Source organism: Artemia sp. Qi Xiang Cuo, chromosome 5 (genome assembly GCF_049724085.1).
Source record: "Artemia sp. Qi Xiang Cuo chromosome 5, ASM4972408v1, whole genome shotgun sequence".
Classification (NCBI taxonomy): domain Eukaryota; kingdom Metazoa; phylum Arthropoda; class Branchiopoda; order Anostraca; family Artemiidae; genus Artemia; species Artemia sp. Qi Xiang Cuo.
This window is the reverse complement of record NC_142798.1, coordinates 14,932,060-14,944,928: the sequence shown is the minus strand read 5'-3', so window position 1 is coordinate 14,944,928 and position 12,869 is coordinate 14,932,060. Positions and strand designations below refer to the sequence as shown.

The 12,869-nt window shown below is 36.3% G+C and overlaps 1 protein-coding gene across 1 annotated transcript in view; it reads left to right on the top strand.

The window, feature by feature from the left end:
* LOC148951845 (uncharacterized) overlaps positions 1-12,869 on the top strand; it is a 223,015-nt gene that overhangs the window by 58,156 nt on the left and 151,990 nt on the right. Inside the window, exons 7-10 of the mRNA XM_089089083.1 lie at positions 351-630; positions 2,283-3,189; positions 8,084-8,298; positions 11,487-11,728. Coding sequence (XP_088945209.1) covers positions 351-630; positions 2,283-3,189; positions 8,084-8,298; positions 11,487-11,728 — 1,644 coding nt within the window. The remainder of the gene's footprint in view (positions 1-350; positions 631-2,282; positions 3,190-8,083; positions 8,299-11,486; positions 11,729-12,869) is intronic.

Sequence of the window (12,869 nt, the reverse complement as noted above, 5' to 3'; positions counted from 1 at the left end):
TTCAAACCCAAACTTTAATTTTTGAGTGTTTTCCGTTATTTAAATTTTTTTAGATAAAAACCCGCAAATGCCTTCTAGTTCCTATTTCCCCTCTCTTGAAAAATTATAAAAATGATATAAAACAGATGGATTTGGGCCCGACTGTATTCTCACAAGTCAAACTTCAACTCCAATCTCTAATCCGGTCAATAAATGTTTTGGCTGAATGAAGATTAACGAAGTGCTATAGCACACCAGACTAGTTTACTGACTAAATAGTTACTAGTTTAGTTACTAAATAGTAACTAAAATACGAATGGCAATACTAATTGTCTTTATGTTATCTTATTATTCATTTACTTTTTTTGCAGCTTTGTAGCACATGTCCGTGATCATCATCCAATTGACATTCTTGGACAGAAAGAGTACGAAAAACGTCGAGAAATTGCCAGTAAGACTATTGGAATACCATATAAAGAAACCTTTAAGTTGCCACGTGATGATAGAGATCCTACGCAAATCAAAAGAAAAGTGAGCCGACCTGAGAGTAAACTTTGTACGACTATGAAAGAAAAAATAGTAGCTGATATAATACCTACTCACAAAGAAACGGGAAAAGAAGTAGATACCATCTGGAAATATGAGGATAAAGTAAGATAGAGACTTTTTGCTGGTAAAGTTTTGTGACGTAGGATAATACGCCTTTTTTCCTTGAAACACTCATTGATTTAAGGCGATGCGGAAGCTCAAAATTATTTTTGCAGCTTCAGCGTCGGCTGACCGTCACAGAAACAAAGGGTCCGTTAGCGAATTTTCCCAAGGGACTAGCCATCATTGAGAACTGTCTAGAATTTGTGGCATGACTTGGAAGTTTGACTGAAAAGATAGCGAGTTTGTACGTACGTTTTGTCGATGAGCTTGTCAGTCGAAAGGGTGGCACTACGATGAACTCCCAAAGCGGTCAATTTTTTCCAAATGATAATTCTTTCAGGCTGATTTTTAGTGTTTTCCTAGCAGGTATGCGAGGAAGTTTTTAGAGACTGCTCTTTCCTGGACTTTAAAAAGCAAATTCTACTGAATAGAAAAAAATCCTACTTTCTGATGATGCAACTTTAATTAAAATTGACATATATCTCCATCACAAAATGCGAGGATGCTAAATGGTTTTTCTAAGATTTCTTGGAGAGTAGGTGTCGGCTTTGAATATTTTGTTATTTATTCAGATCTCTTATCCGAGCTCTATAAAAACATATAGTTATTTACACACGTACAATATATTCTCCCCCCCCCCCTCGCCCAATACTCACCGTTGAAGCCTCCGAGGGAAATTTCATTTGAAAAAAATGTGCTTATTGTATTTCTGGAAAAAATAAGGTTGAAAACAATAAAACCTTTTGTCTACTAAGTCTCTCTCTCTCTCTCTCTCTCTCTCTCTCTCTCTCTCTCTCTCTCTCTCTCTCTCTCTCTCTCTCTCTCTCTCTCTCTCTCTCTCTCTCTCTCTCTCTCTCTCTCTCTCTCTCTCTCTCTCTCTCTCTCTCTCTCTCTCTCTCTCTCTCTCTCTCTCTCTCTCTCTCTCTCTCTCTCTCTCTCTCTCTCTCTCTCTCTCTCTCTCTCTCTCTCTCTCTCTCTCTCTCTCTCTCTCTCTCTCTCTCTCTCTCTGTCTCTCTCTGTCTCTCTCTCTCTCTCTCTCTCTCTCTCTCTCTCTCTCTCTCTCTCTCTCTCTCTCTCTCTATCTCTCTCTCTATCTCTCTCTCTCTCTCTCTCTCTCTCTCTCTCTCTCTCTCTCTCTCTCTCTCTCTCTCTCTCTCTCTCTCTCTCTCTCTCTCTCTCTCTCTCTCTCTCTCTCTCTCTCTCTCTCTCTCTCTCTCTCTCTCTCTCTCTCTCTCTCTCTCTCTCTCTCTCTCTCTCTCTCTCTCTCTCTCTCTCTCTCTCTCTCTCTCTCTCTCTCTCTCTCTCTCTCTCTCTCTCTCTCTCTCTCTCTCTCTCTCTCTCTCTCTCTCTCTCTCTCTCTCTCTCTCTCTCTCTCTCTCTCTCTCTCTCTCTCTCTCTCTCTCTCTCTCTCTCTCTCTCTCTCTCTCTCTCTCTCTCTCTCTCTCTCTCTCTCTCTCTCTCTCTCTCTCTCTCTCTCTCTCTCTCTCTCTCTCTCTCTCTCTCTCTCTCTCTCTCTCTCTGTCTCTCTCTGCTCTCTCTCTCTCTCTCTCTCTCTCTCTCTCTCTCTCTCTCTCTCTCTCTCTCTCTCTCTCTCTCTCTCTCTCTCTCTGTCTCTCTCTGTAAAGCGCTTAATATGCTGTATTTTCTTATAGATAAGAAGACCATACTTCCATGTCAAGCCTCTAGATAAGAAACAACTAAAAAATTGGCAGGAATATCTAGATTTTGAAATATCACGAGGCAATTATTCAAAAATTATAATCCTGTTCGAAAGGTGTTTAATTGCATGCGCCAACTATGAAGAACTTTGGTCCAAATACGCCAATTTCGTTGAAAAATGGATCGGGAAAAACCCTGTTCAAGAAGCTGAACCTGAAAAGGAAAGAATGACAGAAACATCCGGAACATGTAGGAAAGATAATATAAGAAAAACTAGATCAGTTTCCATTGAACAAGTGCAAGAACAAAGAGACTTGTCAAAAGAAAAAAAGGGAGAAGACGGTGTTTGCGCTGGGAAAGCGGGACAACCCTCGGAGGAACTAATTGTGATAAATTTAAATGAAGATGTTTCCAATGATCTTACAGTTCAAATGATAGAGGTAGAAAATGATGGAGGTGGAGTTGATCAGAGCGCACAAGCCCGAACTATAAGAGTTCAAGAAAATAATAATAGCACAAGAAGGACGGTGGTAAATTCTACCAAATTCGGCACAAATAAATCAGATATAATATCTGAGGAAATGCAAGAATTCTTAATAAAAGAGAGTGACTTAGGAAAGGAGAACCAAAGAAAACGAGAAAAGGAGAGAATGGAAGTGACCATAGATATGCCGAGAGAAATTGTGGACATTGTAAATCAACAGCAAACAATGGAAATAGGTACGATGTCCGGTCTTGCAGAAGAATTAGAAGAAAACACAAAAGTAGTAAATGAAAGCCTGGACATGTATTTTGTTACTGCGGAATCAGTAAGAAATGTATACCGACGGGGATGTTTGATTCACTGTCTCAAAAAACCTAGGCTGAGGCTTTTGTGGTCGTTATTTGAAGAAAGTCAAGGTACTCTGCTACATTTTCCTTTTTAGTTGCGCCTAGCTAAGCATAAAACACTTATCTTTTTGTTTTCGTCTCGTATTACCAGAAGAGTCGGTAGTTGAATAGTTTTATTATTAAAAGTAATAGATGCAATTTATTACGCAATTTATTGCGTAAAAATAACTTGGATAAAAAAGAAAAACAGAACTACTGTAGACTAATGAAAAAATTGTATGCAGTAAAACCAAAACTTACTACGATAAATTTGTTGATAAATTTAGGGATAGATTATACAGATTGATTTTTCTTACAGAAATTTCCAAAAAAAAATTCAGCACCTATCAAGATAGCTTTAAGGGTTTGTTAATAGTGAGTGGAAGTCTTCTCTGTTCAAAAAATTTCCATAACACTATTCAAATATGCTACTGATACATGAGCTACAAACATTTCACTTACACGAAACTTTTTATCCTTTCTCAAAACTCGACCATAAAATATAAAATGTAAACAAAAATCAAGTACACATAAAGCTTGCAAAATGTACAATATACAAACAAAATCCATACAAATACGCATACAAAACATACACGTATAAGCAAATATACAAAATACAGATAAAAGCATCATTATAAGCATCATTATCACTCTTTTGCAAGGAAGAATCTCCTCGCTACAGCCTTGAAGGATACCAAATGGTTTGAATCTCTAATTTCAGCTGGATTTATCTTTCTTCTTCTTCTTCTTTGGATTTTTATGGGGACGCTTTTGTATAATCTCATCACCGAAATAAAATTAATGGGAAAATTCAGTCGAAAGTGATAGGAGGGCAACTAGACAGCCATTTGAGACAGCTGTTTGATTACAAGTAGTTTTAAGTTTTGGAAAGGCGGAACTCGATGTTAAAAAATTTTCAGCAACCTTCAGGGCAATGGTTGTAAGTCGTCCCCTGGGGCACGCAAGGTTATACATGGATAACATTGTCGTATGGACTCAATAGAGGGTTCATTTGCCCTTACTGCCGCATTTGTAGTTATCTTTTTAAGCGTCAAAAGATATTGAAGCGTAACCAGCTTCCCCCCCCCCCCCCCCTAAACCATATTTTCCCAAACGCATCCAATAAAAAATTTAAGATAGCTATTTTGTTAAAAATAGTTCAAAGATCATATAACAAAAATTCCGGTGTTGACACAACCCACCAGGGCCAGGGGACAGGCGTTATAAGTTATGCCCTTTGGTCATATATGGGTCTTATGGAAGAGATGCTCGTATTAACTTCAAAGAGGTATCAGTTGATTGGAAATTGAAAGTTCTAGTTCACTTTCTAAGAGTGAAAAGAGATTGGAGAACACCTAGGCCCCCCCCTCCTCACCCTCTTTTCCTCGAACCTATCCCATAAGAATTTTGAGATAGCTTTTTTTTAAAAATAGTTCAAAGACCATATAACGAAACCTCAGGGGTCAACACAGCTGCCCAGGGCCCGAGGGCAGGTGTTGTAAGTTCGGCTCTTGGGGAATATATGGTTCTTATTGAAGGGATGCTCGTAAAAAACTCAGAGATGGCTGATTTGATTGGAAATTGAAAGTTCTAGTTAAGTTTTTTCGATTCAAAAGATATTGGTGGGCAACTAGCCCCCCACGCCCTTTTCCCCAAATGCATCCAATAAAAATTTTGAGATAGGCATTAAATTAAAATTTCTCAAAAGTCAGATAGCAAAAACTCGAGTGTCGTCACAGCCCCCCAGGGCCCGAGGGCAGGTGTTATAAGTTATCTCCATGGGCATATATTGTTCATATGAAAGGGATGCTCGTATAAACTTCAGAGAGGGTTCATTTGATTGGATATTGAAAATTGGATATTGGAATCCAGCCCTTTTTAGAGTCAAAAGTGATCAGAGGGCAACTGGCCCTCCAAGCCCTTTTCCCCCCAAATACATCTGATAAAAAATTTGAGGTAACCATATTGTTAAAAATAGTTCAAAGATCATATGACAAAACTCCTTTACGTATGTTCATATCGTTAAAAAAAGTCCAACGGTCAGATAAGAAAAAATCCTGTGTCGAAACAACCCCCCCCCCCCCAGGGCCGGGGCAGGCGTTGTAAGTATTGCTCTGGGGGCATATATGGTTCTTATGGAAATTATACTCGTATAAACTTCAGAGAGGGTTCATTTGAATGGAAATTAAAAGTTGTAGTTCATTTTCTCAGAATGAAAAAGATCGGAGGGTAACTAGCCCCTCTCGCCATCCACGGTTTTGGGTGTATCGGATGGATAAACCCATTCGATAAAAATTTCAGGTGATCATTTTGTTAAAAATAGTTCAACGATCATATATTAAAACTCCAGGGTGGACACAACCCCCCAGGGCCCAGGGACAGGCGTTGTAAGTTATACTCTGGGGATATATATGGTTTTTATAGAAGGGATACTTGTATAAACTTCAGAGAGGGCTCATTTGATTGAAAGTAGAAAGTTATAGTTCACTTTTAAGGAGTCAAAAGAGACCGAAGCTTAATCTAGTCCCCCCACGCCCGTTTTCCGCAAACCCATCCAATAAAAATTTTGAGATAGTAATTTTGATAAAAATAGTTCAAACATCAGATAATAAAAACTCCGAGGTTGACACAAACCTATTTTTTCATTTTGATATTGTTACTTTGATATCAGTTTTGATACTTTGATGAATATTTTTTTTTTTAAGTTTTATTTTGAAATAAGGAATTTTTAAAAACATGAAATTTTTTGCAATCAAAAACGAACGGAATTGAATTAAAAAAAAAAACTTTCCGGAAAATAAGTTTTTCAAATAAAGTTAAAGGCCATTTTAAACTTAAGCTCAAGTGATATATACACCTTTAATAATTCAAACTAAAGACGACCAGAAATTACTATTACAGAAGAAATGAAACCCAAAACGAACAGAAATTAAATAAACAATCATAGCAAAAACATACAACAAGTAATGATATAAATGAATAAATAGATCTTAAAGCGAGTAATGCTTAGATTGAATATGAAAATCAAGCTTAAGACGAAAAAAATATTTTCCTATTGAAGTCCAAATGAAACTTAAAACGAACAGAAATTAAATAAACAATCAATGCAAACAAACATACATTAGATATTAATGTAAATTAATAAATAAATCTTAAAACGAGTGAAACTTAACTTGAGTATGCAAATCAAGCTTGAAACAAACAAAAATCACCACAAGCAAGAGTTTGGGTATGAACTCATTCTCTCACTGTAAAAGTCTAAAACCTAATGCGTCATTGGCGCTTTACTGAAAGCTATATTCGTCTTGAACAGTCTTGAAAAGTATTAACAACATCAACTTGAATATTTGATGTATAATTATATTAATTGTTGAAAGATCCATCAGTTCAAGAATTTATTTCGCTGTAACTATTTTTATTTTCAATGCTGTAAGAACTGGAAAAGAAAGAATTTGTTGTATAATCTGTTTTCAGTTAAGCGCCAATGACGCAGTAGGCTTTTGATTTTTATTTACAGTTAGGAAAGGAGGCAGTATTCAATCATTTTTTTGTAGGGAAACTATACTGGTCTTTGACAACTTTGAAAAGAGCTAATAAATTAAACTGAATATTTGATGTATAATGATATTATTTACTAAAAGCTCGTCAGTTCAAAATGCTACTACAATTTTAATGTTTATATTCAGAGATAAGTACAAAAGAAAATATTTGTCACAAAATTGGTTTTCAGTAAAGCGCCAATGACGCAGTAAGTTTTAGACTTTTACAGTGAGAGAATTAGTTCATACCCAAACTCTTGTTTGTGGTTTTTTGTTTCAAGCTTGATTTGCATATTCAATTTAAGTTTCATTCGTTTTAAAATTTATTTATTAATTTACATTGATATCTATTGCGTGTTTGTTTGCATTGATTGTTTTTTTACTTTCTATTCGGTTCAAGTTTCATTTATGTTTCAATAGGAAAATATTTTTTTCGTCTTAAGCTTGATTTTCATATTCAATCTAAGCATTACTCGCTTTAAGATCTATTTATTCATTTATATCATTACATGTTGTATCTTTTTGCTATGATTGTTTATTTAATTTTTGTTCGGTTTGGGTTTCGTTTATTCTTTAATAGTAATTTCTGGCCGTTTTGAGTTTGAATTTTGAAAGGTATTTGTATCTGCTGAGCTTAAGTTTAAAATGGCCTTTACTTTTCTTTGAAAAACTCATTTTTTCGAAGTTTTTTTTTAATTAATTCTTAGTAAGAATGGTATGTCTGATGAAGATATTGAAAGTGGAATATTCAAGGATTATAATATTGGAAGGTACAGTTGTGACAGTAGTCACGTTTGGCCCATAAATGTCAGTGCTTGAAAAGGCTGAGGAATATTTGGTAAATTTTATTCAAAGGAATTGGGTAAGGTTACTTTTTGGCTCTCGTCTGACTAGCTGTAGCTGCAATGGTAAGCTCTACAGAAAACGCAATCAAATATCCCTTTCTAGGGCTATAATGAAAGAAAGGTTATGATAACTAGACCATGTTTTACAGCTAGAGGATAGCAGATTTTGGGCTGGCCATCTATATTGAGCCAAACTAAAAACAGGTCGTGCCCCTATAGAGTGGAAAGAGGTCTTAAAAAAGGAATTAAAGAAAATTAGAGCTACATGGGAGCGGCAACGAGTAACTATTTGGACCGGTTTGGGTGGAGGAGGCGCGTGCACAGGTATTTTGGGCTCGGACGGTTTGGTGCTGCTCTTCCTTGTTTGTAGTAGTAGTAGTAGTAGTAGTTGTGATTATGGTCTAAGATGGTATGGTGTTGGATTTTTTCTCAAGTCAAATTACTGAGAGTGCATTTATTTTTGTTGTGGCTGATACTTGTTTTTGTATACCTCATTTATTTTGCATCTAAATAATTTGCTAACCTCGTCGTTTGACATAGGTAATATGGATTGGGCTCGGACTCTAATTGAACAAGTAATTGAGCAATATCCAAGTCTTTTGGAAGCAAGATGTCAACTGATTGAACTAGAAATCCGTTGCCGAAATCATGAGCGAGTTATTCAGCTCTATGAGTACCATCTACCACATACCTGGAAAATAAGTAAAGAGATGGGATCATGGTTGTCCATTAAATATTCCCGCTATTTATACAAGGTGAAATACTCAAATTTAATTTTTTTTTTTTCTTACTTGAAACTGGATTTTTAGTTGTTGGTTTTTGTTTCTAGTTTTCTATTAAGAACTCTCGGTTCTTTTTGGTTCATTTTGTTTGGTTGTACGGTTTGTCCTATATAATAGGATCTGTGGGTGGGTAGGATCAAGGCCTTATTCAAGTGCTTATCTGTCTTAATTACTAAAGTAGGAAAACAGTTTTTTTTTTTTCTCACCAAATAATAACCTCTAACACATTCTGCAGTGAATCCTTTCTATCTGTCTGTTAAAGATAAATTGTAAATTTGAATTTTTGGATCTTCCCAAAGAAGTTCCTGTTTCCGTTTTCTGTTTAGATTTCTGGAGTTTACTCTTGTTTCCAAATTTGCACATACTCTTCCACAGGATATTTGATATAATATAAACAACTAAGATCGAGTTTGAAACGGTAGTTTATAAAAACTTTACAAGTAGATAGTTTACACAAAGCTTTTCAAAAATGTTAATCAGTCTTGATGGACCTTAGTTTAAAACCCGATTGACAAGCTGAATGTCCTGAATATTTACTATGAGTTCTCCCTTCCCCCTCTATATCTCTTTCTCTCTCTCTATCGTCTTTCTTATCTCGTGGCGATCTGCTAGGATCTATAAACCAGAATAACAAAGCTTCAGGTAACAGCGCAACTTAAAATATTTTCTCTATCCTTCCCTTACATTATGGTTACGGTAAGAGCATTTAGGAAGAGCCAACTGTAATCCCTGAAGTTTACTGCAGCCATGGCGTCTTTCCCTGGTTAGATGTTGATATTAAGGCTACAGAGGTCTTCCTGATAGTTGCGCCGTGGGTCTACCTACTTGACGGGTGATGGGAGGATGCCAGTGAAGAACAGCGCTCGGAAGCCTTAGATCACTCATACATGACATGCTCTTAGTACTTCCATCTTTGCACCCGATGACGATTGTGCACCCGATGACGATTGCACCCGATGACGATTGCTCTTTATACCCGATGACGATTGCACCCGATGACGATTGCCTTAGATCACTCATACATGACATGCTCTTAGTACTTCCATCTTTGCACCCGATGACGATTGTGCACCCGATGACGATTGCACCCGATGACGATTGCCCTTTGCACCCGATGACGATTGCACCCGATGACGATTGCCTTAGATCACTCATACATGACATGCTCTTAGAACTTCCATCTTTGCACCCGATGACGATTGTCACAAACGGTTATCTCTTTGCATATCCCATTTTGTAAGTCACGTGAATATTCAGTATTCTCCTAAGACTGGTATTTTTGAACGCTTGAATCCGTTTTTCTTGCTGGTGGTTTAAGTGTCAGGTCTCCGTAAAATCAGCTAAATATTACGGATAGGAAAAATCCTGAAAATTTGTTAACGCATCCTCCATCGGAATTGGGAGTTTTTCAACATGATCTTCACTTTTCCTTAGCTATATGAATACCAATATCTTTGTTCCGAGTCTTTTATAATTTTAAACTTCAATCCTTTGAATTCAATTTCAACTGTTGATTAAAGCAAAGTCAGCGTTTATTATTTTTATGTTTTAACTTACCAATAGTCCTGTCGCAAGAAATTTTTCTGAGCTAATTAAAGGAAAAGACTGAAAAGATCTCTTTACAGGGATTATTGCAGATCATCTCACTAAGTAGTATGCGTCTAGGGAGGCCATCGTGTATTCAATCGAGTCAGCGGTTTATTGCTAGATACTTGTTTCTAGCTTCAAATATAATTAAATTTTGTCACAAATAAATTTTATTGTGAATTAATTAATGTGAACCACGGAGATTTTAATTTCTTTTGGTTAATATTCTCAATGGCTATTAAATCGTTGCTTAATCAAGCCAGGTTACCAAACCAGAAATGCCAAACCGAGCCAAATACCAAACCGAGGACTTGTAAATAATAAGAACCCTAGTAAAGTGCAGATTTACTCTTTGTGTAATCTGATCATGTCAAGAAATAAGTCACTGGTAATAAGTAGGATCTGTACTTTGCTGTTGTTGCTGACATGGGCGCCCATAAGGGGAGGCAGGGGGACGCCAGCCCCCCTGAATGAATGATGCTGCCTTATATTTTTTTTATTTATAATATAAAGAATTGGAAGTGCCGACTAGACCAGGTAAGAACACCCCCCCCCCCCCAAAAAAAAAAAAAAAATCAGCTTATCGGTGCCCATGGCTGCTGATTTAGGTCACGTCTTGACGCTGAAGTCTTGGCAACCTCGTCTATTGATATGGATATTGAGCGCTCTTAATAATTGGCCTGTGCTATTGACCAATGCTTTTATTATTTCGCTCCTTGGGTGTTCCGAAACATGGAGGAGGATTAATGGAGGTGCTCCGGAGCATGGAGGGTGCTCCGAAACATGGATTTGCTTAATGTCTTTTAGAGAAACAAACTGTAGATTGTTTTGAGTACCCGACAGACTGACCATATCTCAAACACTAAGCTGTGTGAAAAATGTGGTTCAATTCTGATTTCTAGTACTGTAATGAGAGGAAGGTTGATATGGCTGGGACACTTCTGCGGATGAAGGATAACAGATTGCCAAAGATCATCCCCGACGGCCAAATGAAAATCAGATCCGAGTAACTTCTTGGGAGGGTGTAAAGAGGGGGGATTTCAATAGATTAGGACGGAGGAGGAGCGTGTGTAGTTGTGTCAGCCTCAGGGGGCTAGTTGCTACAGTTAGTAATTATTAATAGTAATAGTTTTTCTTTAATGATTTTTAGGTAAATTAAAAAGTAATCGGAAAGCTAATGAACTTCATTTTAAATTCGCTGCGCCCAAATAGATACAAAAAAGACATTCAGTAGATGGTATTGGTAGTATTTTTTGTGCTAATCTTGGTTACGTCTTACCTCTATTGCGGTGCCATTACTCTTAATCATAGACAAATAGCAAGTTATGGAACTCGAGCAGATTCTATTCCAAGAGACTTCACTGCCCTCATGCGTATCATGAGAGAAAAACTTGGCGCCAATAATAAGTTGGTAAAGCAAACAATAATCTTAAATTTGCAACAAGTGTCTTTATCTCTTAATAGTTCCTTAAATAAAACTGACAGTTTTATTTTCTGTGTTTATTAATATAATTAAGCTCAAGTGTATAGTTAGGTAGTTTCCTATTGAGCTATTACTGTTCGTCCTTTTATAGATACTTCAGAAGCATGAGAAAGCCCTTCAGGTTCTCAGAACTGCGTTAAAGAAGGATAAGTCCAACTCTTGGGTCTATCAACATCTGATAGATTTTTGTCATCAAAGACAGCCTATCGACATCAAGGGAGTACAAGCAGCTTTCACTCTGGCACTTCTTAGTAAAGAATTAAAACTGGCTGATAAATGCAGATTTGCTAAGAAAAAGATGGAGTTTTCTAGAGATTTTGGAGATATAAAAAGGTATCAAGTGTTATCTCCTAAATTTTAAGTGTGGTTACATTATGTGGTAAGTTTTACTTGAGATTCAACGAATTTATCAGAGTATAGCCATTAGACCATAGAGCTAAAGAGCTGTAGAGCTATTAGGAATAATTTTGTAAGTCTCAGAAAATAGTCTTGAGTTTTCAAATTTTTGGTGACAAATCGTTTGATTTACTCTTAACTTCACGAAATTGTTGGATGTGTAAGTGTAAGCGTGATTTCGTAAGGTAGTAACGTATAAAATCTTATTTTAATTTGGTTATTAAAACTTATTAGAGTGTAGCCATAGGGCTATAAAGCCATATAGCTAATAGAAATACTTTCGTAAGACTCGGAAAATAATTTTGAGTTTTCAGAGTTTTGGTGGTAAAACGCTGGATTTACTCTTAACCTTACGAAATCGTTGGATGTGTAATTGTAAGCGTGAATATGTAAAGTGTAAAATTGTATTTCTATTTGGTTGAGATTCAACGAATTTACCAAAGTATAGCCATAGAGCTATAGAGCCATAGAGCTAATAAATAATTTCGTAAGACTTAATTTTGAGTTTTCTGAGTTTGTTGGCAAAACGCTTGATTTACTCTTAACTTTACAAAATCGTTGGATGATTAAGTGTAAGTGTGATTTCGTAAAGTAGTAAAGTATAAATCTTATTTCGGTTTGGTTGAGATTCAACGAACTTATTAGAGTATAGCCATAGAGCTATAGAGCCATATAGCTAATAGAAGTAATTTCGTAAGACTTAATTTTGAGTTTTCTGAGTGTGGTGTCAAAGCGCTTGATTTATACTTAACTTAACGAAGTCGTTGGATGAGTAAGTGTAAGCATGGAGAAAGAAAATGATCAAAAATGGGGTTTTAAGGGCCAAACGAAAATGCTGAAGAAACACTCAAAGCGAATATTCCGAAAGAACGTCTCTTCTTTAGTGCAAACAGAATAATATAAACAAGGAAAATGCTAAAGAAAAAAAAGCAAACGCAAAAATTCAACAAAACCAACTAAAAACCAATGAAGTAACCAGCCAAAAAATAAAAGATAAATAAAATTCAATAAAAGACAGAATTATAAGAATTAAGATCAAATAGCTAACAACCATAAAGTGAGTCATTCGCCCATATTT